The following is a 23,062-nucleotide window of genomic DNA, read 5'->3' as shown; positions in this document are numbered from 1 at the left end:
CATTTCCTGACTGGGTTGGACAAGACTTCAATAAGTGACCTGCCTGGCCACAGTAAAGGCACAATCTCTTCCTCATCCTAAAGACCCTCTCTTCGGCAGAGACGCGTGAAACCCAGCTGCCTGGGCTCTACTTTACTGGAGGACTCGGGCCCAGGAGGCATGGGAGGTGAGGAAGGCATAGGTGAAAATGCAAAGTTCAGAGCCAAAACATACAGGAAGCTTCATCAAGGGCTCCTTAAAGGAAGGTATCTCTGAGTTTGGTATCAATGAGAAAGGCAAACGAGATCAACTCCTCAGGATTTCTATGTATATCTCAAGCTGCAATCTCATCTTTAATGTTATCAGAGACCATGGGAAAAAGCAGCCACAAGAGCCTCATTGTTCCCACCAATATCTGCTGCCAGATTACGGAATTCGATGGAGTAGTCGGCAGCAGTTCTTATACTCTGTTCAATGGATATGAACTTTTGGCAGTAGAGGTGGTGCAAACAGGAATATCAAATACCTTTTTAAAAGGGGGCCACAAACTCAGGGTAATTCTGGATAACAGGTTTTTGTGTTTCCCAAGGGTTCTCCTGAGCCAAGGCTCTGTCAGAAAGCAAAAAAATAATAAAAAAAAATAATGAAGCCTACTTTGCTTCTGTCTGTAGGGAATGCCGGGGCAGCATCTCAAAATATTTTCCAATCAGGTTGAGAAACCCCTCTGCAGCGAGCTGGATCACCCCCAAAATGCTGGGGAAGCAAAGCAGAACCAGGCATACCTCTTACAGAGGTAGTATTAGAGGCAGCTGCCTGAACAGAGACCAGAGCACGAGCAGGGTTTGCTTGCAACACTGGTTGAGAATGAGAAATCGAGATGAGCAGTTCGAATCAGGAGCTTTTGTAACTCTATGGCAAACTGATCCATGCGGTGGTCCTGCTCTCATTCAATCTGGAATAAATATACATGGATTGCCTGCATCTTCTGAATTCATGGCCCTTGCCTAATATCAGGAACCATAAACCAGTCAAACAGAAAATGCAGTTAAAATAATACCTTAAGGGCCAGTTCACACCATATGCATTTCCGTGTGCTTTTTTTTCTGCACTAAAAATGCATGCACAGTGTTTTCGATGTACTCTAATGGCTCTAGTTCACACCAATGCAATCAGTTCCAGTTAGTTTCCGGTCAGTTTCTGGTGCAGAAAACGACTGGAACTGACTGCACTGGTGTGAACTAGAGCCATTGGAATAAATGGAAAGCACTGCACACACATTTTTAGTGCAGAAAAAAAATGCACAGAACTGCATCTGGTGTGAACTAGCACCAAGTGCAGAAGAAAAGTGCACGGAACAGTATCTGGTGTGAACTAGCACTCAATGAAATAGCAAAAAATAACATTACAGGAACATTGTTAAAAAACCCCAAGCCAGGGTTTGGCTGCCAGAGCAGATAACCAGACGAGCCAGGGTTAGGAAGCCAGAAATCAGAGTAGTAAGGAGCCAAAGAAGGAACATGCATTGGAAAATAAGTCAGCCAGGCCAGGTCATACACAAGAACACAGACAGGAACACACTGCATATCGTTGACCACGCAAGGGTGAGGAGAGAATGAGCTAAACTGCCTAAAAAGCCAAAAGGGGCTGGCTGTAGGCTGGACTAATGAGGCAAGTTAATGGTAACCGGGTGAAGCACTGTGGAAAACAATTAGTGGCTGGTGTGTAGCTCTGAGCCCTAAACAAGAGAGCTGCAGAAGCCATCCCTGTCAGTACATGAATAAGAACAACTTCAGGATGAGACACAGGCACCCCCCACACATCAACTGAAACGGAGAGGTGTGAGCATAAGGTTCAAAGAATTAGGTTCAGTAGGAACCTAGCTACTGCACTAATTGGGACAGAATAGTATGGCCAAGGGCAACAGCTATAAAAGTGCAGAAAATAGGATTATCTACATCAGGAAAAAGTTGACTTTTGAGCTCTCTAGACAAGTTTGCCATAGTCTGGGCAACTGACAATGTGGTAAAAGACAGATGCAGGGAAGGACTTGCCAGAGCAAAGGATGATTTCAAAAGCTTCAAAACACCTTTCAACAGAGTCTTTAAAGGAGGAAATGCCCTCAATAGAAACAGCAGATGGATTTGTGCAAAAATGCCTGGGTACACACAGTGGGAACAGTCCATTTCTTCTTTAATTCTTTTTCTTGTGACAACAAAAATGCCAGGGAGAGGGAATAACCTCTCAGCATTGGGGCAATCATTATATAAAGCCCAATTGACTTGACCAAGAATAGGGAAAGGCTTTCTATAAATTACCTTCTTTTTTGTGCTTATTAAAAAAAGGGAGGCTATGCAGAACTAGGTGTGCACTGTCTCAACCCATGAGTCTACCATAGTCAGAATATGGCAAGAAGCTAAATAATTAACTTCATTAACCACTTGTCGACCGTATAACTTTCATATACATTGGCAAGACGGCCCTACTGTGCAGGATCCTGTACCTAATATGTGATCCTGTACTTCCAGATCTGGGGTGTGCCACCGGCGGCTCACTTCCGATGTGAGTATACACAGCCAGTGATGTAAGTAACTTGGTTAAAATAAACAGTTACTTTAGAGGGTAACGAGTAATCTAACTGATTACTCTTGCCCTCATGGTAACGCCATTCCCATTACTTGGGTGGCGTTACCGCAATTACATCTACCACCCGAGACCAGGTAGACGGGACTAGCAAGGGAAGTGAATGCCGCCACCTCCATCGGCGAGATTGACGCCTCACAAGCCCCGTTGCCTGGTATGGATTTAAAGGGTCCCCCCAAAGTCCATAGAAGACCCTTATCCGAACACGTAGCCCGGCCGGTCAGGAAAGGGGGTGGGGATGAGCAAGCGTCCCGCCTCCTGAGCCGTACCAGGCCACGTGCCTTCAACATGGGGGGTTGCACCTTGTCCCAATGTTGATGAGGACAAGGGCCTCTTCCCGACAACCCTGGCCATTGGTTGTCGGGGTCTGCGGGCGGGGGGCTTATCAGAATCCGGGAGCCCCTTTAATAAGGGGTCCCCCAGGTTCCAGCACCCTACCCTATGTGAATGATTATGGGGTAAGATGTACCCCTACCCATTCACAGAGGTTTTTAAAGTAATTTATTAATCAGCTCCGGGGGTATTCTTCCCACTTCTCCGCTCTGTCCGGCTCTTCTCCCGCATCTTCTTCTGGGCTCCTCCACTATCTTCTTGCAGCTCTTTTACTAGCGGAGGAGCCCGGTCTCCTCCGTCCTCCTTCTCTTTTCTTTCTTCTTCCGATGTTGACACGACGCTCTCTCCCACTGTAATGCCGTGTGAACGCTGCGCGATCACTTATATAGGAATGGGCCGTGGTCACCGGGTGATGTCACACGGTGGCCCCGCCCTAATGACGTCAGGTCCGAGGCATGCTGGGACTGTGACGTCATAAGGGGCAGGGCCACTGTATGACATCACCCGGTGACCAAGCCCCATTCCTATATAAGTGATCGCGCAGCGCTCACATGGCATTACAGTGGGAGAGAGTGTTGTCAACATCGGAAGAAAGGAGAAGGACGGAGGAGACCGAGCTCCTCCACTAGTAAAAGAGCTGCAAGAAAATAGCGGAGGAGCCCAGAAGAAGACGCCCGTGAGCGGGAGAAGAGGCCGAACAGAGTGGAGAAGTCGGAATAAGACCCCCCACGTCGGAAGAAGACCCCCGGAGCTGATTAATAAATAAAAAAATAAAAAAACACAGCACAGTTTTTTAAAGTAACACCTTTTCCCCAGGTGAATGGGTAGGGGTACATCGTACCCCATACTCATTCACATAGGGTAGTGGGCTGGAGTCTGGGGGCCCCCTTATTAAAGGGGGCTCCCGCATTCTGATAAGCCCCCCACCTGCAGACCCCAACAACCAACGGCCAACATGGGGACAAGGTGCTGTGGGGTGGGGGGGCGCAGGGCCCCCCTTCCCCAAAGCACCCCATGTTAAGGGCACGCGGCCTGGTACGGCTCAGGAGGAGGGGCGCTCGCTTGTCCCCACTACCCCCTTTCCTGGCCGGCCAGGCTACGTGCTCGAATAAGGGTCTGCTATGGACTCTGGGGGGACCCCGACGCTGTTTTTTCGGCGTAGGGGTTCCCCTTTAAATCCATACCAAGCGACGGGAGTCGTGAGGTGTCAATCTTGCCGATGGAGGCAGCGGCATTCCCTTCCCTCGCTAGTCCCGCCTATAGAATATTTAAAAAAGTCAGTTACTTTGCTGAGTAACTAATTACTTTTCCAATGTAGTAACCGAGTTACTAACGCAATTACTTTTTGGGAGAAGTAATTTATAACTTAATTACTTTTTTAAAGTAAGATGACCAACACTGTACACAGAGTGAGCCGATCAGCGGGTATGGCAGATTCGATGTCCGTCGGAACCCGCTGATGCTTCAGTACAGATGAAGAACGCCGATCTGCCTATGTAAACAAGGCAAATTGCCGTTCAGTCAGTACAGAAGGCATGGATCCTGTGTTCCTGTAAAGCAGGAACACCGATCCATGCCTTCCACTAGTAAAAGCACTTCCCCACTACACTGAGACACCAGCTAGGCACACAGTTAACTTTGATCGCCCCCCATATTAACCCCTTTCAAGCCAGCGTCATTGGTACAGTAACAGTGCATATTTTTTAGCACTGATCACTGTATTAGTGTCACTGGTCCCCAAAAAGTGTCAAAAGTGTCAGTGTCCAATTTGTCTGCTGCAATATCGCAGTCCCATTATAAGTTGCTGATTGCCGCTATTACTAGTAAAAAATAAATGTAAAAAAATCCCATAATTTGTAGACGCTATAACTTTTGCGCATACCAATCAATATATGCTTATTGGGATTTTTTTTACCAAAAATGTAGCAAAAATGTAGCAAAATACATATTGGCCTAAATTTATGAGGAAATTCGATATTTACAATTTTTTTATTCGATGTGTTTTATAGCAGAAAGTAAAAAAAATGTATTTTTTTTCAAAATTGTCAGTCTTTTTTGTTTATAGCGCAAAAAATAAAAACCGCAGAGGTGATCAAATACCACCAAAAGAAAGTTCTATTTGTGGGGAAATAAAAAGAACATACATTTTATTTGCATTGCATGACCGCGTAATTGTCAGTTAAAGTAACGCAGTGCCATATTGCAAAAAATGGTCTTGTTTGGGGGGGGGGGGTAAATCTTCTGGTGGTCAAGTGGTTAAATATTGGCAGTGAAAAATCTTCAGTACTCTTTTTTAAGATGTCCTTTTGCTTTCTGTATATAATATAGGTGCCCCAGGAATTTCAGGTTGCAACCCATGAATAGAGAGAGGAGGAGAGGGCAAAAGCGTGTTTATGGCTGTTGGTACCTGCCGTTTGTAGTAGTGGTGATAGCCTTTGTAAAAGAAAATCAGAACAACTTTAGCGAGAAATAACATTCTTTTTTTCTTTTTATGCCACTGCATTATGGAATCATAAATATGAGTATAAATGGTTGTTAAAGTGGATGTAAAGCCTAAACATTTTTTTTACCTTAATGCATTTTTTTTGCATTAAGGTAAAAAAAAAAAAAAGTGTCAGCATCCCCCTTCACCCCCCCCCCCCCATTTTACTTACCAGAGCCCTCATTCCATCCAGCGCCATGCACATCTGCAGCTCTTCTGTCCTCTCACTTCTGGGTCTCACCGGCTTTGCTGGGGAACCGGAGGCTATTGACTCCCAATGCTGTCGAAGCCAGTGACAAGGGAGCGGGGGGCGGGGCTGAGTCCCGCTGTCTGTGTCAATGGCCACAGCAGCGGGGCTTGGGTGCTAGCATGCACAAGTGGGGCACTGGACAGAGGGGAGGGGTCAGGACCGCCAGCGGGGAACACGAAAAGAGGAGGTTTGCAACCGCTCTGTGCAATTCCATTGCACAAGGCAGGTAAGTATAGACATGTTTTTTTTTTATCTTTTATTTATTTTTTAATTTACCTTTACAATCACTATAAGGCCAACACAAACTGTTCTTCCTTCAGACCATTGTAAATAAATCCCTATGCTGCCAGGCATATGAAAACGACCTGCTAGTTTATGAATTCTATACAGATTATGCACAAAAACAACATAAATGGTACAAATGAAGACATTTTAAATAATGTAAACTATATTTCAAAAGTCTCCAAATGAAAAAACAAAAATGTTCTTCAATAATACAGCACACACTTCTGAAAAAGAACATATTAATGTTTTAATCAGTTTAGCTTTACACTTATTTAGAAAAGCTACAGCAACTTCAATCTCATGCTACCAAACAATTTTCCTGGCAGAAGCTGTGGAGTCTTCTAAGCGTTAAGTTTGCAATAACACTTGTGTGCCTTCCAGATAGCTTTCATGCTTACATTCTATTAATGTGCAGCAATATGTTTGTACGCAGACTAAAGTACTGACAAAGGGAAAGTGTAAAGAAAGTAGTTCACCTGGGATTTATGAATAACATGATTTGCTTCCAGTTGGATACAAAACTTCACACCTAGTTCAGAGGAAAATGATCCCATTGGAGATAAGGTGCCTGATGTCAGGACAATTGTGCGAACATTGCCACTTAGGTCGGAAAAAGCCTACAATAACAAAAGAGAAATAGCTTTTTATTTTATTACATGCAACATTTAACACTGCTGATCAAAACATATGCATTCTACTGATGTGTAGATGTAGATGGATGTGTTTGCTGCAAGGCAAAATGAGCATATGCAGTAAGGCAGGAAATCAACCACAGAACAGTGCAAAGCAATAGTGTTAAAATTGTGTTTGCTATTAATTTTTACTGCAAATAAATATTATCAGTCATTTAACCATTTAAGGACCGTGCCTCTTTCTGAAATTTAGTGTACTAAAAAAAATTTTTGCTAGAAAATTACTTAGAACCCCCAAACATATATATATATATATATATATATATATATATTTTTTTTTCTAACATCCTAGAAAATAAAATGGTGGACGTTGCAATACTTTCTGTCACACCGTATCAGCACAGCGGTCTTACAAGCGCACTTTTTTGGGGGGGAAAAATACACTTTTTTTAATTAAAAAATATAAGACAACAGTAAAGTTAGCCCATTTTTTTTTTATATTGTGAAAGATAATGTTACGCCAAGTAAATTTGATATCCATGTCACACTTCAAAATTGTGCACGCTCGTGGAATGGTGACAAACTTTTTCCCTTTGAAAATCTCTATAGGCGACGTTTAAAAAAATTCTACAGGTTGCATGTTTTGAGTTACAGAGGAGGTGTAGGGCTAGAATTATTACTCTCACTCTAACAGTCACGGTGATACCTCACACGTGTGGTTAAACACCGTTTTCATATGTGGGCGCTACTCATGTATGCGTTCGCTTCTGCACGCAAGCTCGGCGGGACAGGGCACATTTAAATTTTTTTCTTCTTTTTTTATTTTTACACCGCTCTTAAAAAAATAAATAGGAATAAAAGTGACACAATTTATTTAATACAAGGAATGTAAACATCCCTTGTAATAGAAAAAAAAAACATGACAGGACCGCTTAAATATGAGATCTGGGATCAAAAAGACCTGTATGGTTTAGGAGATATTCCCCTCGCAATGCGCCGCTGACTGCAGCGACGCATGCGCACAGGGGATTTTTGGCTGAAAGCCCGGCAGACGCCGGACTTTGCCGTAAAGAAATCTCCCGCGCGCATGCGTGGGAGTGACAATATCGTGGCTCTGGCCACTCACAGCGCCGGAGCCGCGATACCCGGAAAATACGCAGAGGGAACTTGTCAGCTCCCTCGTGGGGATCGTCTGAGATATCGGGGCCTCGTTCTAAGGTAAGTTTTCATAATGAGCTAGTATGCGGTGCATACTAGCTCATTATGCCTTTTCCCTTGCAGGTCAGAAGAAAAAAAAATTCAGCGGGTTTACTCCCGCTTTAAACATCATTTAAAAAATAAAATAAAAGTCCCTTTAAGAGCTATGGGCGGAAGTGACATTTTGAGGTCGCTTCTGCCCTGCAATGATAAGGAGTCCGGTGGGGGCCATCTTCCCCTCACTCGTCTTCATGCCTAACAGGAGGGCAGAACCAACCTCCTCCGCCGCTGGCGGTGGTGGAGGGCACTGCAGCACGGCGGGAGGGGGGCTCCTCTTCAGCCGTCGATAAGTGATCTTGTGGCGAACTTGCCACAGAGACCACTTTTATCTGACAGCAGACCGCCTGCTGAAGAAGAGGATACCGGGGTTATGGCAGCTAGCTGCTGCCATAACAACAATATTCCTCTTCAAATTAGCAACGTATAACAACGGCGGGTGGTCCGTAAGTGGTTTAATTACCAGAGCTGCACTACAGGATAAATATAAAAAAAACATATTGAAAGGTTACCAACTAACATAAGAAAGGATTTTTGGGACTTTGAGTGAGACACAAGACAAGTGGTAGGAGAAATTGTAAAATTGTTTAATTGGCATATAAACAAAGCGTTAAACATGAGTATTTTAATCTATATACAAGGCGATGGCATACAAAAAAGAATTCATGTATATACATGCACGCATCTGAAACCGCATATTATCCATGGAAGTAACTAGTATAAAAAGCCAAATGCTTATTGAGTAATGGATACAAATGGGTATAGGATACAAATGATACAGGAAACAGTTAAGGTCAAGCTATGAGTTGGGAACATGATGCTATTGATAGGCTCGATGCGTTTCATGGCCAGTTGTCACTCTTTAGAAGCAAACGCATAGCGTATCTGAAAAAAATTTAATGTTTTGCCCAGATAGTGAGAAAGAAGGTAGGGGCAACCAGATGCGTATCTCTCTGGAATACTTACGTATAAATTGTTCTAAATAAGCAGTGTTGCAAGTCAGGATCTGCAAAGAAAGTCTATCCTGGGAGCTGAGGGAATGAACCCAAGGAGGAAGCGAGCGCACAACACACCCCAGGAGCACCTTCCAAACGTAATAGGCAAAGGTGAAAAAATTCTGAAATGTCCGTAGAGTTATTAGACCAATGTGGGTGGATAGTACCAGCATATATATATAGTACATGAACTATAAACCAATACCCATTATTGTCTGAAAAAGTGAAGCATAGTAGATACAAAGTGAAGGGAATCATATCACAAAGAGAAAAGAAAAAGTAAAAAATGCCCCAAAGGGGAAAGGTTGAAAAAAACAAAGAGATGTGCAGTCTTGATGATAGAGAGGAAATCGCAGGGATAGTTACTAGTTAAGTCAGAGTGTGAACAAGACTCCCAGTGGGGGTATAAGTAACACCCGCCACTCCCTGGGCTCCTCCCATACATAATCATGGATAAGAAACCAACAGCCATTGCTGCCTGGAAATGTGAAAAGTGTAATGGATGCAAAGTGAAAGAAAGCATATGCCGCAAAAGAGAATAGAGAATAATGATGAGTGGCAACTGGCCACGAAACACGTCAATGTCATCATGTTCCCAACACATAGCTTGACCTCAACTGTGATTCAATTGTATCCTATAACCCATTTGTATCCATTACTCAATAAGCATTTGGCTTTTTATACTAGTTACTTCCATGGGATAATATGCAATTTCACATGCGTGCATGTATATACATGAATTATTTTCTGTATGCCATCGCCTTGTATATAGATAAAAATACTCACATTCAATGCTTCGTTTATATGCCAGTTAACAATTTTACAATTTCTCTTACCATGTCTCTTGTGCCTCACTCAAAGTTCCAAAAAAAACAAACAACCTTTCTTTTTTTATTTCTGATTTAGGGATGGAGGCGGCATGTTATCATGCACCTCATTTAAAGTCCCTAAACCCTCTTGCATTCTATATAGACTAACATAATTGACTTTGAAATGCAATGAAGAAATGAGTACTCTTTTGGAACACCAATTCAAAAAAGTGTTTGGGCGATAAAACAAACCCCAAAAATATGGCAGTAATGGGAAGAATCTCTGCAATAATCACATAATATTTATAAATACAATCAGTCTCCCCCCCCCCCCCCTCTTTTTTTTTCTTCTTGTGGTGAATGTATGGTGTAAATGTTAGTTAGTTCTGAGGTTAGGATTTGATTAACAGTAGAGAGAGACTGGTATGGAGATTATACCATACCCAAGATATATTTGGGGAGAAGGATAGAAACCATTATTAATACAAATGTAGATACATAAGTAATGGATCTAGAAATATATTATATTATATCACAGGGTTGGGGGGAGTATAGGAGAAATTCTTATAATAAACGATGCTTTAAATCTTGGAGATGTAATATAGATTTGATAAAATATAGGTAGATGGAGAGGTCTTTTTGGTAGAATAGGTGTTATTTTTACCCTAAATGTTCAAAAAATATCCAATTTCAGAAATATTGAATGCATTTTTGTATATTATGTTAAAAATTTAAAATAATAAAAGAGAAATTGTACCAAAAAAAAAAAAGGTGGGTTTGGGCAAGACAGGTTTCATACATTTCAATATTGGTATACGTGTATTTATTCAACAATTCCGTTGCTTGAAAAATGCCCATTAAAGCAACAGAGGTCCCTTGTCCTAATCATCCTATCAACTTTCTTCAAGTACCAAATGCACAGGCAATATCAAAGACAAGAATCATAGCTTTACAGCAACTGTGTTACGTGTGGCTTTTCAATTAAAGCATCCACTAACACAAAAGTCCACAAAACTTGTGTTTTGGAATCACCATTTAATAACAAAAAATAAAAATAAAAGTATAAGCAGACAGCTTGAAGCATTAGCAGAATCTAAGTGCAAGTTACCACGGCAGGGTTTAAACACCAGAAATTCAGTGTATAAACCAAGGTCTTCTGACGGACACTTCTACGATTTCTTGGTCTTGCAAAGAAGCCATTTTCATCAGCAACATCTTGTCTGTTTGTCCATGTGTACGATTGCTGCAGAGCAATTCTGTAGTCTTCTGCAAATCTGGAGAAATAAGTATATGATTACTTGCACTCATATAAAGAAGTGCCTACACTAACAATTTAAAAACCTTCTGCAGTGGCAAAGTCAGGACTTGTATATAATAAAACATTGTGCTAAGTCAATTGTGGCTATAGGACTGCTGCAATTTAATCCTGAATACTGGTCCCAATAAAACACTGTAAATAAAACAATTGCGCTGTCCCTTTAAGTGAAGACAGATTTACAAACCAATACATGATTGAAACATTACACATTGGTGCACATGATTAAAAAAAATATACATGTAGGAAATCAGTGAAACCTTAATTAATATAATCAGATAAATCACAAATTAATATTTAAAAGTGCATCAAATAATCACGTTTAAAAGTCCCTTACCAATGAATTTATAATACAACATAAAGCTGTTGATTAACTAAAGGCAAACAGACCGTGCACTTTGCAAAGTAAATGAGCAGAAGCTCTACTGACTTCCATCATCCAATCATGTGCAAGCATAAATGCTGTTTTTTTTTAAAATTTCCTTGTACGTGGTTGGGTATTCTTTCCAAAGTGAAACTTTACCTCATTTACTATGTTCTAGAGTAGTGGTCTCCAAACTGCGGTCCAAATGCCAGATGTGGCCATTTATCAGGCCCTTGGTGCATTATTCATCTCACTGATACCACCGATGGGGCATTATTTCTCCCACTAACAGCAGCAATGGGGCACTCTTCCTCCCACTGACAGCAGCAATGGCACATTCTTCCTCCCACTGACACCAACAATGGGGCACTTTTTCTCCCACTGACAGCAGCAAAGGGCATCCTTCCTCCCACTGACACTAACTACGGGACACTATTTCTTTTACTGATATGAGTTATTATTACTCCTACTGACACCAATTCTGGGGTACTATTTCTCCCACTGACATGAGGCACTATCCTTCACAGTCACCAATGATGGGGCACTATTCCTCCCACTGACACCAATGATGGGACACTTTTCCTCCCACTAATACCAATGATAGGGCATTGATTATGACCACTGACACCAGAGAATTTTCTCCTTCTACTGGGCAAAGTCACCCCCTCAAAGTCTGAAGGACAGCAAACTTTGGAAAGATTGAGACCCCTGTTTGGGAGCAACTGCACTTTGCAAAGTGCACAGTCTATTTTCCTTCAGTAAATGAACCCAAAGTGTCCATGTGCCTTCCAAGTGCTCCGTGCTCAAAAGTATAAAGATGCTCCAGTGCAAATAAAAAAGTGCACCTAAGAAAAAAATGCCTCTTACCAGACAGCAGTGATAAGTTATAGAGATCATATGCACTTTAACACCCCAGGATGGCAGACGCTCTCACCATTAAGCATCCAGGCAGCTCAGTGACCCCTTCAGCAAGATACAACAGTAGTGTCTCCACAACAAGAATACACACCTTGAACTTAACTCCACACAAGAATCTCCAGGAACCATGTATATTGGGCACAAAAAACGTAGAAGCCACATAGTGCAATATTGCAAAGAAACTTGTTTTAATAAATGGAAATATGCTTATATGTAAAAGGAAAAGAAGTGGTATACAGAAGAACGGCCGCTGAACCATTGGGCACAATCGTGTGTAAGGATGTCATATTTTATTTCTTCCCAACGCATTTCTCCATAACAGGTATCCTCTGAGAGACACCACTGTTGTATCTTACTGATGAGGTCACTGAGCTACCTGGATGCTTGATGGTGAGAGTGTCGGCCATCCTGGGGAGATAAAGTGCATATGCTCTCTATATAACTATAACTTGAGATCATTCCTGCTGGTAAAAGGCTTTTTTTTGTGAGAAGCATTTTATTTATTTTTTTGCACTGGGCCACCTTTATACTTTTGAGCACGGAGCATTTAGAAGGAACATGGACACTTTATGTTCAATTATAAATGCACTAGTTCAAGGCTACCATGGTGGGTTTTCTTCAAAAACCACACAGTTGGGAGTCGTGGCCAGGACATGCAAGTGAATTTGCATCAGTGCTAAGCATTGCACGTGTTGACACTTTCCTTGAGGAATGTGATTCTTTTCTTTCATTAGAAGAAAGCCAAGGAGGGGAAAACACCGAAGAGCAAGAACAGACTGCATCATGCATGGATTCTCTATTAATCCTGACCATGGAAATCCTTGCCCCAACTGCGACACTATGGCAGCCACTGTGAGCTCTTAAGCATGGATGTCGCTAAGATCCTTCTACCTGGATTAGCCTTCAATATCCCCTTCTCCCTTCAAAGAAAGTATTTCTATCACCCCCTCAAATGACCAGGGCCAATTACCTAGCCCTGTCTCAGACATTGTCTTTATAAAGATGGTGACAAGAAAGGCCCTTACACAGCATTCCCTGCATACTTCTCTTCTATCTTTTATAAGAGAACTCAAAGAGTTTAGGAGTAGCTTTAAGGTCACGATGGTTAAGAGGGCTGAAATATCTCTCTACATCCTACTGAGCTTTCTCTATTCAATTTAATTTCTCTTTCCACTGGTAGGCTAAGGCCATAAAATACGTTGGCATATTCATCCCTAATAACCTGCAGATGTTAGTAGAAGTGAACAATGAGCCACAAGCACACGTTGTCTGCAACTGCTTACAAACCTATGACAAAACTAAATTTCTCATAGCTATGACACATAAAAATCATTAAAATAGACATTATTCTTTAGTTGTTATATACCTTACAAGCCATTCCGATGTCTCCACCACCGGGGCTCATAGCGCAAAATTAATGCAGCAAACTTTATCTTGTGTAAAAAAAAAAAAAATAAGAATAAATCTAGGGTTGCTAAAACCGTACTGTCTCCACCGAAATAAAGAGGTATATTGACTCTACCAAATGTATCTTTAAATTTCCATGCCACCTACTTAATTAGGATCATAGATATTGTTCATAATGGGCCCCACAAACAGTGGGTTACTATTGAGGAAGGCCTTGTTTCACCTATTGTAAATTCTCTTTTATGTACGTCTCCTGCAGCAAAACCTGCTGGACAACTTTTACCAACGCTGGCGGTGGCTACACTACAGGTGTGGGATACTAATTCCAAAATCATGCTCCACTCCAATGGGGACTAGGAATGGCAGGTGAAACGGGCCATAACTGGATCCGAATGGCCCACCGTCGCGGATTACCTTACTGCAGCAGCGGCTGACTCCTGGCACTCCTTGACATAGACTGCCATTGATGTGTAACAGTGGCTCAGTATCAACACAGCAGCGAACGGTGAATATCTGAATTCTGCAGGATGTGGCAATGTACAAACTTTTATCTTCCAATGCTATCTACAGGAACAGCTGAGTTTAGTAATTTTCTCTGAATTGTTGCCTGGTATTTGTTAGATGGACTGTTGGATTCCCTGCCTGCATACAACAGCGGCTCTCCATGAATATACATACCCACTCAATAACTTGATTATTGCCTGATCGGCCACAGCAGGCTATATCTACTCTGCTAATGAACACAGGAATACAGGGAACACCAGATACCTAGGTCTCCATTACATTGCTGAAAAGTCTAAGTATTGGGAAGCACCTTATGAGAAAACTGGGTACTAACTTTGAAGTAATGACTACAGGATTCATCATTAAGAACTATCCTTGCTGGTTCACTCAGCGCTCTTCTTTTCCAATGTCTGGCCTATAAAGGACAGTAAATTGCCCTATATGTGATCCATACACCAGTAGTGAATCTTCGCCTGACAATCACCATGTGTTTGACCTTTTGTCCTTTGTCCATTCTCATTTTCCACCACTGATGTGGCTTTTAATATTGATGTTGCACCGGTGAAGTTGTTATGAATTTATTCAGACCTTGTGTATGCTTTTAGCTTTCATCTTTTGAAAATAAAATCTTTGTACTAAACAACTAGTCCCGAATATGACCCTTTGCTGCCATAGTAGTCGCTTTTTCCTGGGTAGTCTTTTCCTGGGCCTTTATGTATGCCTAGATTGGTTGGCTACGGTGACAACACCCAACTGTGGTGAGTGGCATAAGGATGACTATAGTTAATACCTCAATGTGGATACACCTTAATAGGACCTGTTACCCTTTTGTTGAGTTTGTGGGATACCAATTGACCAAGGAGCTTCTCTCCACAACGCCTAGCCCCACAATACCATTCTTTGATAACCATGTACTCACCCCAGCTACAGCTTAATCTTCTTCCTTAATTTGGCAGAGAGGGGATCGGCCTCCACTTGACCAAATCCTTTGGGGGTGGAGGGCAAACTGTTCATTATTTCACAATGCTTACCTTCCTGTCATAATAAACAATCTGCATGGATGGAGTGCTCCTAATTTGTCCATTACTTGGACTACCTCACATCTAGTATCAGGACGTCCAACAGATTCAAAAAGTTTCTCCTTTGGAAGGATAAACTGGATCACACAATGTCTACCCTGTATCAATTATTGCTTCAGCAGGTCTACCCCCAAAGGGGATGAGACATGGAGCTAAACCTTACTCCTGAGCACTTGAGAAAAAATAATTGTATTTACACAAAATGGCCATCTCCTCCACCGCACAGGTGCGTAAATATGCACCCCTTTCCTACTGGAATCGCTGCCTTACTTTTCTGTAGGATATGAATTCTTCTATTCCAAATATGAGTTGGAGAGGTTTGACATCCCCTGGTTCAATGTCACACAGATGGGAGCTCACTTTTGGGCTAAAATACTACAAAATATAGCATAAAATTGTGAATGACAAGATCCCTAACAAAGTCCAAAACACTAACCCCGACTAGATCCCTCTATGTGTGGGGATGGGGTCTTTATCTATACCAGAGACTTTAGGGGCCCAAGATTGTGGCCAGTGGAAAAGGTATTGGGCCCAGCATCAGTGAGCGTAAACATGGCCTTAGGGTTTGTGGCCAGTAGGTGTCAGAAACCATGAATCAGACGGAGACAGAAGTATAGTTAAATCACACTTGTTTAATAATAATAAAAAAAAGTAAACAGAGTTAACATAGTCAAAACATAGCCAGAGTTCACAAAGCAGAACTGATAGTCAGACAAGCCAAAATGTCAGGGAGCCAGAGATGAGCGTAGAACAGTCAGCAGGATCTGGAGCCAGAAGGAATGTCAGCCAAGCAAGTCTTTAACAGGAAAATGTCTCTAGAGATGTGACCAAGACGGAGGCAGAGATCATCTGGGCTGGACGGCTTAAGTAGGCAGGACTGATGAGCAGGATATCAACAGGTGAGTCACTGTGGAGAGATAGGAGCTGGCAATTAGCCAACAGCGGTCAGCTTAGAGAAGAAAGGGCTGAGACCAGCCCTGACAATACCCCCTCCTCAATAACCCCTCCCCCTTGGAAAACCACCAGGCTTGAGGGGAAAAGTCTAGGGAAATCACGGAGGACACAAGGATGAGACCCAAAAGCGTTCCTTCAGACCCTCCCCTTTACAATGAACTAGGTACTGTATGCGCCAGCGGAACCTACGGGAGTCAACCATGGACTATACTTCATACTCCACATGGTTCTCAACCTGTACAGGGTAAGGACGAGGCATCGAGGTGGTAAAGCAGTTGCAGACCAAAGATTTTAATAAAGAGACATGAAATACATTTGAAATACGCATATTAGAAGGAAGGTCTAATGCGTAAGCCACTAGGTTAATCCTGCAAAGAATATGGAAAGGCCCAATAAAACGAGGTTCAAACTTCAGAGAGGGAAGTCGAAGGTTGCGAGATGACAGCCAGATGCTGTCCGCAACCTGGTAGGAAGGCACAGGCAGGCGTCTGCAGTCAGCATGGAGTCTGTACCTATCATCAGCATGTCGCAAAGCGTTGTGCCCAAGTGGAATGAAGACCAGGGAGATGCTCCAAAAAAATATTAGTCAGGCAACATGGAAGATTGGAAACCATAGTTCGCCATAAACGGGGACAATCGGGAAGCAGAATTCAAAGCACTATATTGAGCAAACGGTAAGCGGTCTCACTAATTGTTATGATGGTCAGAAATATAGCAACGTAGGAATTGTTCCAAAGACTGATTGGCTGCGGATGATATGCGAAGGAATATGCAAGCTGAATTCCCACCTGTGCACAAAAGGCTCTCTAAAACCGAGACACAAACGGACTACCCCTGTCCGAGACAATCACCTTGGGTGGCCCATATAAGCGAAAGATCTCCCGAGCAAAAATAGAAGCCAGTTCCTTAGAAGTGGGCAACTTAAGTGGAATACAATGGGACATTTTCGAGAACTGGTCAACCACAATAAGGATAATTGTGTTGCCTTGGTATTTGGGTAACTCCACAATTAAATCAATAGACAGGTGGGTCCAGGGCCTTTCTCCATTGGGTATGGGTTGTAGGAGACCCACTGGAAGGTGTCGTGGAGTCTTATGCCACATACACACGGTCGGATTTTGGGATGGAAAATGTTCTATGGGAGCTTTTTGTCTGAAATTCTGACCGTGTGTAGGCTGCATCGGATATTTTTCATCTGAATTTCCGACACAAATTTTGAGATCTGGATCTCAAATTTTCCGACAACAAAATCCATTGTCGGAATACCAATCGTGTGTGCACAATTCCAACGCACAAAGTTCTACGCGCGCTCGGAAACAAGCAGAAGAGCCGCAGTGGCTATTGAACTTCAATTTTTCTCGTCTCGTCGTACGTCACCACGTTCTTGACGTTTGGAATTTCTGATAACATTGTGTGACAGTGTGTATGCAAGACAAGTTTCAGCCAACATCCGTCAGGAAAAAGCCCATGGATTTTGTTGTCAGAATGTTCGATCATTTGTACGCGGCATAACTTTGAGCACACGAACGGGCAGCAACAAAAGCGGTTACATCACCACGTAGACTAGACCACCAGAATTGTTGGGAAATGGCCCAAAATAGTTGATTCTTCACAGGGCAGATTCTTCAAAGCAGCCTTGGAAGAATGGTAACTCTGGAGCATGGCAGTACAGAGACTCTGGCACAAAGCAGCGGTCACAAGGTTTCTCAGGAGCATGGACCTGAGCAGCAAGAATTTTGTCACCCAAAGAAGTGAAACTGGAGCAAACCGTAGCCAGAATACGATCAGGAGGAATCACAGAAACCGGAACAGACGCCATCTTGGAAGTGGAGGAAAATTGTCGTGACAAAGCGTCAGCCCTTAAATTCTTAGTACTGGTTCAGAATCAGACAATGTACTGTATTTATCGGCGTATAACACGCGCCGGCGTATAACATGCACCCCAAGTTTAGGAGGGAATTTTAAGGAAAAAACTTTTAGGAGGGAAGGTTTAAGGAAAATAAATTATATTTAAATGCCCATCAATGCAGCCTTATCAGTGTCCATCTGCAGCCTTGTCAGTGTCATTTGCAGCCTTGAATTGCAGGCTTGCCTTGTCAGTGCCATTTGCAGCCTTGCATTGCAGCCTTGTCAGTGTCATTGCATCTTTGCATTGCAGCATTGTCAGTGTCGTTGGAGGCTTGCATTTCAGCCTTGTCAGTGTCGTTGCAGGCTTGCACTGCATTGCACCCTTGACGTTTAAAAATGGCATCGCTAAGATGCAGAGCGGCTGTCCTGTATATCTCGGCAGCGCTCGGTAGCTCTCGGCCGTTCTCGGCAGCTTTCTGAAAGTAGGTAGGCTGAGCCCAGCCCTGGCAGTAGGACGAGTAATGCCCCATCATTGGTATTATTGGGAGTAATATTACCTCATCATCGGTATCAGTGGAAGATATAGTGCTCCATTATCGGTGTCAGTAGGAGGAATATTGCCTCACATTATTGGCAGGAATAGTACTCCAAGGGCCAGATAATGGCTGGCAAAGGGCCACATCTGAACCTCGGGCCGCAGTTTGGAGACCCCTGATCTATACAATTACCCATTTTCTCTCTCTCCTCTCTACCCCCCCCCCCCCCCCCCCGACCTCTCTGTTGGAATGTACCTTTTCCCTAAACTATATTTTTCTTCATCTTTTCCTTTGATTAATATAGAGGTTTACATTTTTCCTAGGACACATCTAGTGCCACCTTATGCAGTTTTGCGAGTTTGTTAGCAATCATTTTGATCTCTCTGCCTGGGTCTTGCACACCATTACTGGGGATGGAGACCTCTCTCCCCAATATACTTAACATTTTTCTCTGCCTATTATTTCTGCCTGGGCCTATGCGAAGGCAATATTTGCTGCGCAAACTGTTTGCTGATCTTTCTGTATACAAAAGTATATTTTATGGTGACCACCTATAGCGCTATTTTTATTGTAAATCTTTACGTATTCTGTAACTTGTCTGGGATTTGATCTTCTGTACTTTTTTTTATATTAATAAAACAGATTCATCTAAAAACAACCTAGGATTAAGCAGGGTAAGCCCATTCATATAACCACAAAGGTTTCCCAGGACTGTACACAAATACATTGACTCACAAAAAAATGATCACAAAATGGCTTCAGCTAGCTTTCCACTCATCAGGAAGGCCTCTATAACATGACTCACACGTGTAGGGCTTAATAAAAGACCAATGTTTCAGGGTCATGACAGACCCCTTTACCAAGGTGGTCTGTCACCATGAGAAAGGGGCTGCTGGAGCCACAAAGCGTTGGTGCGTTATGGTTTACTCTGCAAATTTGCATATTACTCTAGCAAAATGACCTCACTAAAATCTTGAGGACTAGTTGAGTGCTGGCTTTCTTCTATTCGTTGTTGATGAAGTCATCGTTAGCCTTGCACTCCCGACAAAGGAAGCAAAAGGGTGTGGTGCTAGATGGACTCGTTACAGGACAAGACCAAGACACTCCAAGAGATTAGTTGATTTCAGAGATTCGTTTTTTTAACTAAGCAAAAGCGCTAGAATCAATATTTTCCATGAAAAGGTTGACATTTCAAAATTGAACCGTTTATAAATAGGGCCCTATGATCTTAGTTAAAGTAGAACTAAAAGGTAAAAAAAAAAAAAGTGTTGATAGAATGGAAAGGTATTAGAACACCTGTCAGCTTTTTTATTACACCATTACAGAGATTTAGTCTCACTACTTTATCCTTATCATCAAAAGTGAAAGTAAAAGAAAATCCCTAATTTTAGGTTGTCCCCAGAACAATAGAGGGGAAATCTTCCAATGGAGACATGAGTTCTGGTGACCTGAGGGGCCCCAATGGATTCCCTTAATTTGCAGGAATTACCCCTCACTTCCTGTTTTGGCTATGGGACAGAATGTGAAGGTATATCTCCTCAATGAGGCACAGATGGCTTATTGTCTCTGAAACAAAATGGAAACAGAAAGCTGACCCTTGAGAGCCACAGGCTCAAACCCAGCTGCAGGAAGGATTTGTTCCACAGAAAAGTTCACAGGGTTCCTTTCCCTTAGACCCTAGGCTTTAAAAGTCATGATGTTAAAGCCAGTAAATGAGTAGTAGGATCTGTCCTTGGAACAAAAAATCTGGACAATATGGCAGTGCCATTAAAGAGGCCAGAGGCTTTACTAGGTCAGCGTGCCACATTTTCCTATGCTGGTCCTAGACAATAAGGATCACCAGAAATGTCAATCCTGCAGAGCAGACAAATTGCTTTTAGGGATGGAATGCATAGATAAGCTTGTACTAATGCCACCAGAGCACTCACTGCTTCCACTAGGGAATCCCTGGATCTGCTTACAAACCCTTCCAGTTTGTTGCTATACTTGGGGGTAGGAGGTCCTTATCCAACATATCACACCTGCAAAACAAGTCCGGAATACCCCTGGGGGTGCAGGAACCATTCTTTTGCGTCCAGGTGTTGCTTGCTCAGGAAATCTGCCTACCAATTGTCCACATCTGGAAAGTACACAAATGAGAAGGTGCAGCAGGGAAACTTCTGGCTCCTCCATAATTGTTCACATACAAATTCCCCTAAAGTCCTCAAACTGACAAGATGCCCAGAACGCCTCCCCAGCTCAACAGACTGGTGTACATCATTTAAAAAAAAAAAACACAGGAAGAAAGGACTTTCCCGAATCCAGAGCTAAAGATAGACTGGTCCTTTGCATCAAACAAATTGGTCTGTCCAGAGACCAGACCAACTTTTCAGGCTACCATCAGTCCCAAAGTTAATACAGAAGCAGAGAGCCAGGCAGTTTTTGGACTGAGATTGAACAGCCAAAAGGAAAATTCTGGCCTGAGAGTGTCCAGGACCAGACCTAGACATTTCAAGCAATAAATTAGCTACAACGATTATTTTTGAAGTATTAAAATTAGGCAAAAATTATAGTATTTTTAAGGTGCCAACAAATATATAAAAACATCAAATTTAATTATACATAAAATCATCAGGCTATCGCCATACAATAACCATATAATAGATGAACAGCAGTAATGTCTTGCTCTACATGTTTCGCCATACAATTGCTTCTTCAGGAGATAAGTACTGCATGTATGGTCACTATTAGTTGAGAACAATGTATTAGAAACATACAAAATCAATATGTACTATATACCATTTTAATATAAACAATAAACACATAAAATATATTCAAAAGGAGCACAGGACAGGAAACCAAATTCAGTAAACCCTTACCGGATATGATATGCATCCTACCAATAAAAGATTAACGGATCAAATGTTTACAGGACATTGACATTTTGGAGATATCTAGTGCATCACAGAGGAGCACATAGAGACTCCAACGGCATTAGGCCTGTAAAAAAGGCCACCACAAGGTATATATGCATTAAGAGAAAATTGGAAACTAAACTATATACAAACATATGCATATATATATATATATATATATATATATACACACACATACACATACAGTTGTGCTCATAAGTTTACATACCCTGGCAGAATGTATGATTTCTTGGCAATTTTTTAGAGAATATGAATAACAAACTTTTTTCACTCATGGTTAGTGTTTGGCTGAAGCCATTTATTATTAATCAACGGTGTTTACGCTTTTTAAATCATAATCACAACAGCAACTTCACAAATGACCCTGATCAAAAGTTTACATACCCCAGTTCTTAATACCATGTATTGCCCCCTTTAAAATCAATGACAGCTTGAATTCTTTTGTGGTATGTGTGGATGATGCCCTTTATCTTCTCAGCCTCCAGTTCTTGTAAATTCTTGGGTTGTCTTGCATGAACTGCACGTTTCAGATCTCCCCCAGTGGCTCAATGATATTAAGGTCAGGGGATGGATGTGGCCACTCCAGAACCTTCAATTTATTCTGCTGTAGCCAATGACAGATCGACTTGGCCTTGTGTTTTGGGTCATTGTCATGTTGGAATATCCAAGTACGTGCCATGCGCAGCTTCCTGGCTGATGAATGCAAATGTTCCTCCAGTATTTTTTGATAACATACTGCATTCATCTTGTCATAAATTTTGACCTAATTTCCTGTGCCTTTGTAGCTCACACATCCCCAAAACATCATTGATCCACCTCCGTGACAGTAGGAATGGTGTACCTTTCATCATAGGCCTTGTGGACTCCTCTCCAAATGAAGAATTTATGGTTGTGGCCAAAAAGCTACATTTTGCTCTCATCACTCCCAAGGACTTTGTCCCAGAAGGTTTGAGGCTTGTCTCTGTGCTGTTTGACATATTGCAAGCGGGATGCTTTGTGGCATTTGCGTAGTAATGGCTTTCTTCTGGCGACTCAACCATGCAGCCCATCTTTCTTCAAGTGCCCCCTAATTGTGCATCTTGAAACAGCCACAATACATGTTTTCAGAGAGTCCTGTATTTCACTGAAGTTATTCATGGGTTTTTTCTTTGCATCCCGAACAATTTTCCTGGCAGTTGTGGCTGAAATTTTAGTTGGTCTACCTGACCGTGGTTTGGTTTCAACAGAACCCCTCATTTTACACTTCTTTATTAGAGTTTGAACACTGCTGATTGGCATTCTCAATTCCTTCTATATCTTTTTATATCCCTTTCCTGTTTTTTTTGTACAGTTCAACTACCTTATCCCGCAGATTCTTTGACAATTCTTTTGCTTTCCCTATGACTCAGAATCCAGAAATGTCAGTGCAGCACTGGATGAAAGATGTAAGGGTCTGTCAGGAGTCCAGAAACTCATTGACCATTTATACACACACACTTATTACAAGCCAACATCACCATTGAAACTCCTTTGTCTCAACTTGTGTGCATGTTATCAGGCCAAAATCACCAGGGTATGTAAACC

General features: G+C 42.2%; 1 protein-coding gene across 2 annotated transcripts in view; it reads right to left on the bottom strand.

Annotated features, from left to right (window-relative positions):
- The window catches only part of BRIP1 (BRCA1 interacting DNA helicase 1), a 561,638-nt gene that overhangs the window by 266,398 nt on the left and 272,178 nt on the right, over window positions 1–23,062 (bottom strand). For both annotated transcript variants that reach the window (XM_077482124.1, XM_077482125.1), the window contains exons 12-13: window positions 10,768–10,933; window positions 6,446–6,586 (exon numbers count right to left, since the gene is read on the bottom strand). In XM_077482124.1, the coding sequence (XP_077338250.1) occupies window positions 6,446–6,586; window positions 10,768–10,933 (307 nt within the window). The remainder of the gene's footprint in view (window positions 1–6,445; window positions 6,587–10,767; window positions 10,934–23,062) is intronic.

The sequence above is a fragment of the Lithobates pipiens genome, unplaced genomic scaffold (assembly GCF_037356315.1).
Source record: "Lithobates pipiens isolate NorthernLeopardFrog02 unplaced genomic scaffold, aLitPip1_a1.2 Scaffold_16, whole genome shotgun sequence".
NCBI lineage: Eukaryota > Metazoa > Chordata > Amphibia > Anura > Ranidae > Lithobates > Lithobates pipiens.
Note: the sequence above shows the minus strand (reverse complement) of the source record. Positions and strands in the feature narration are given on the sequence as shown.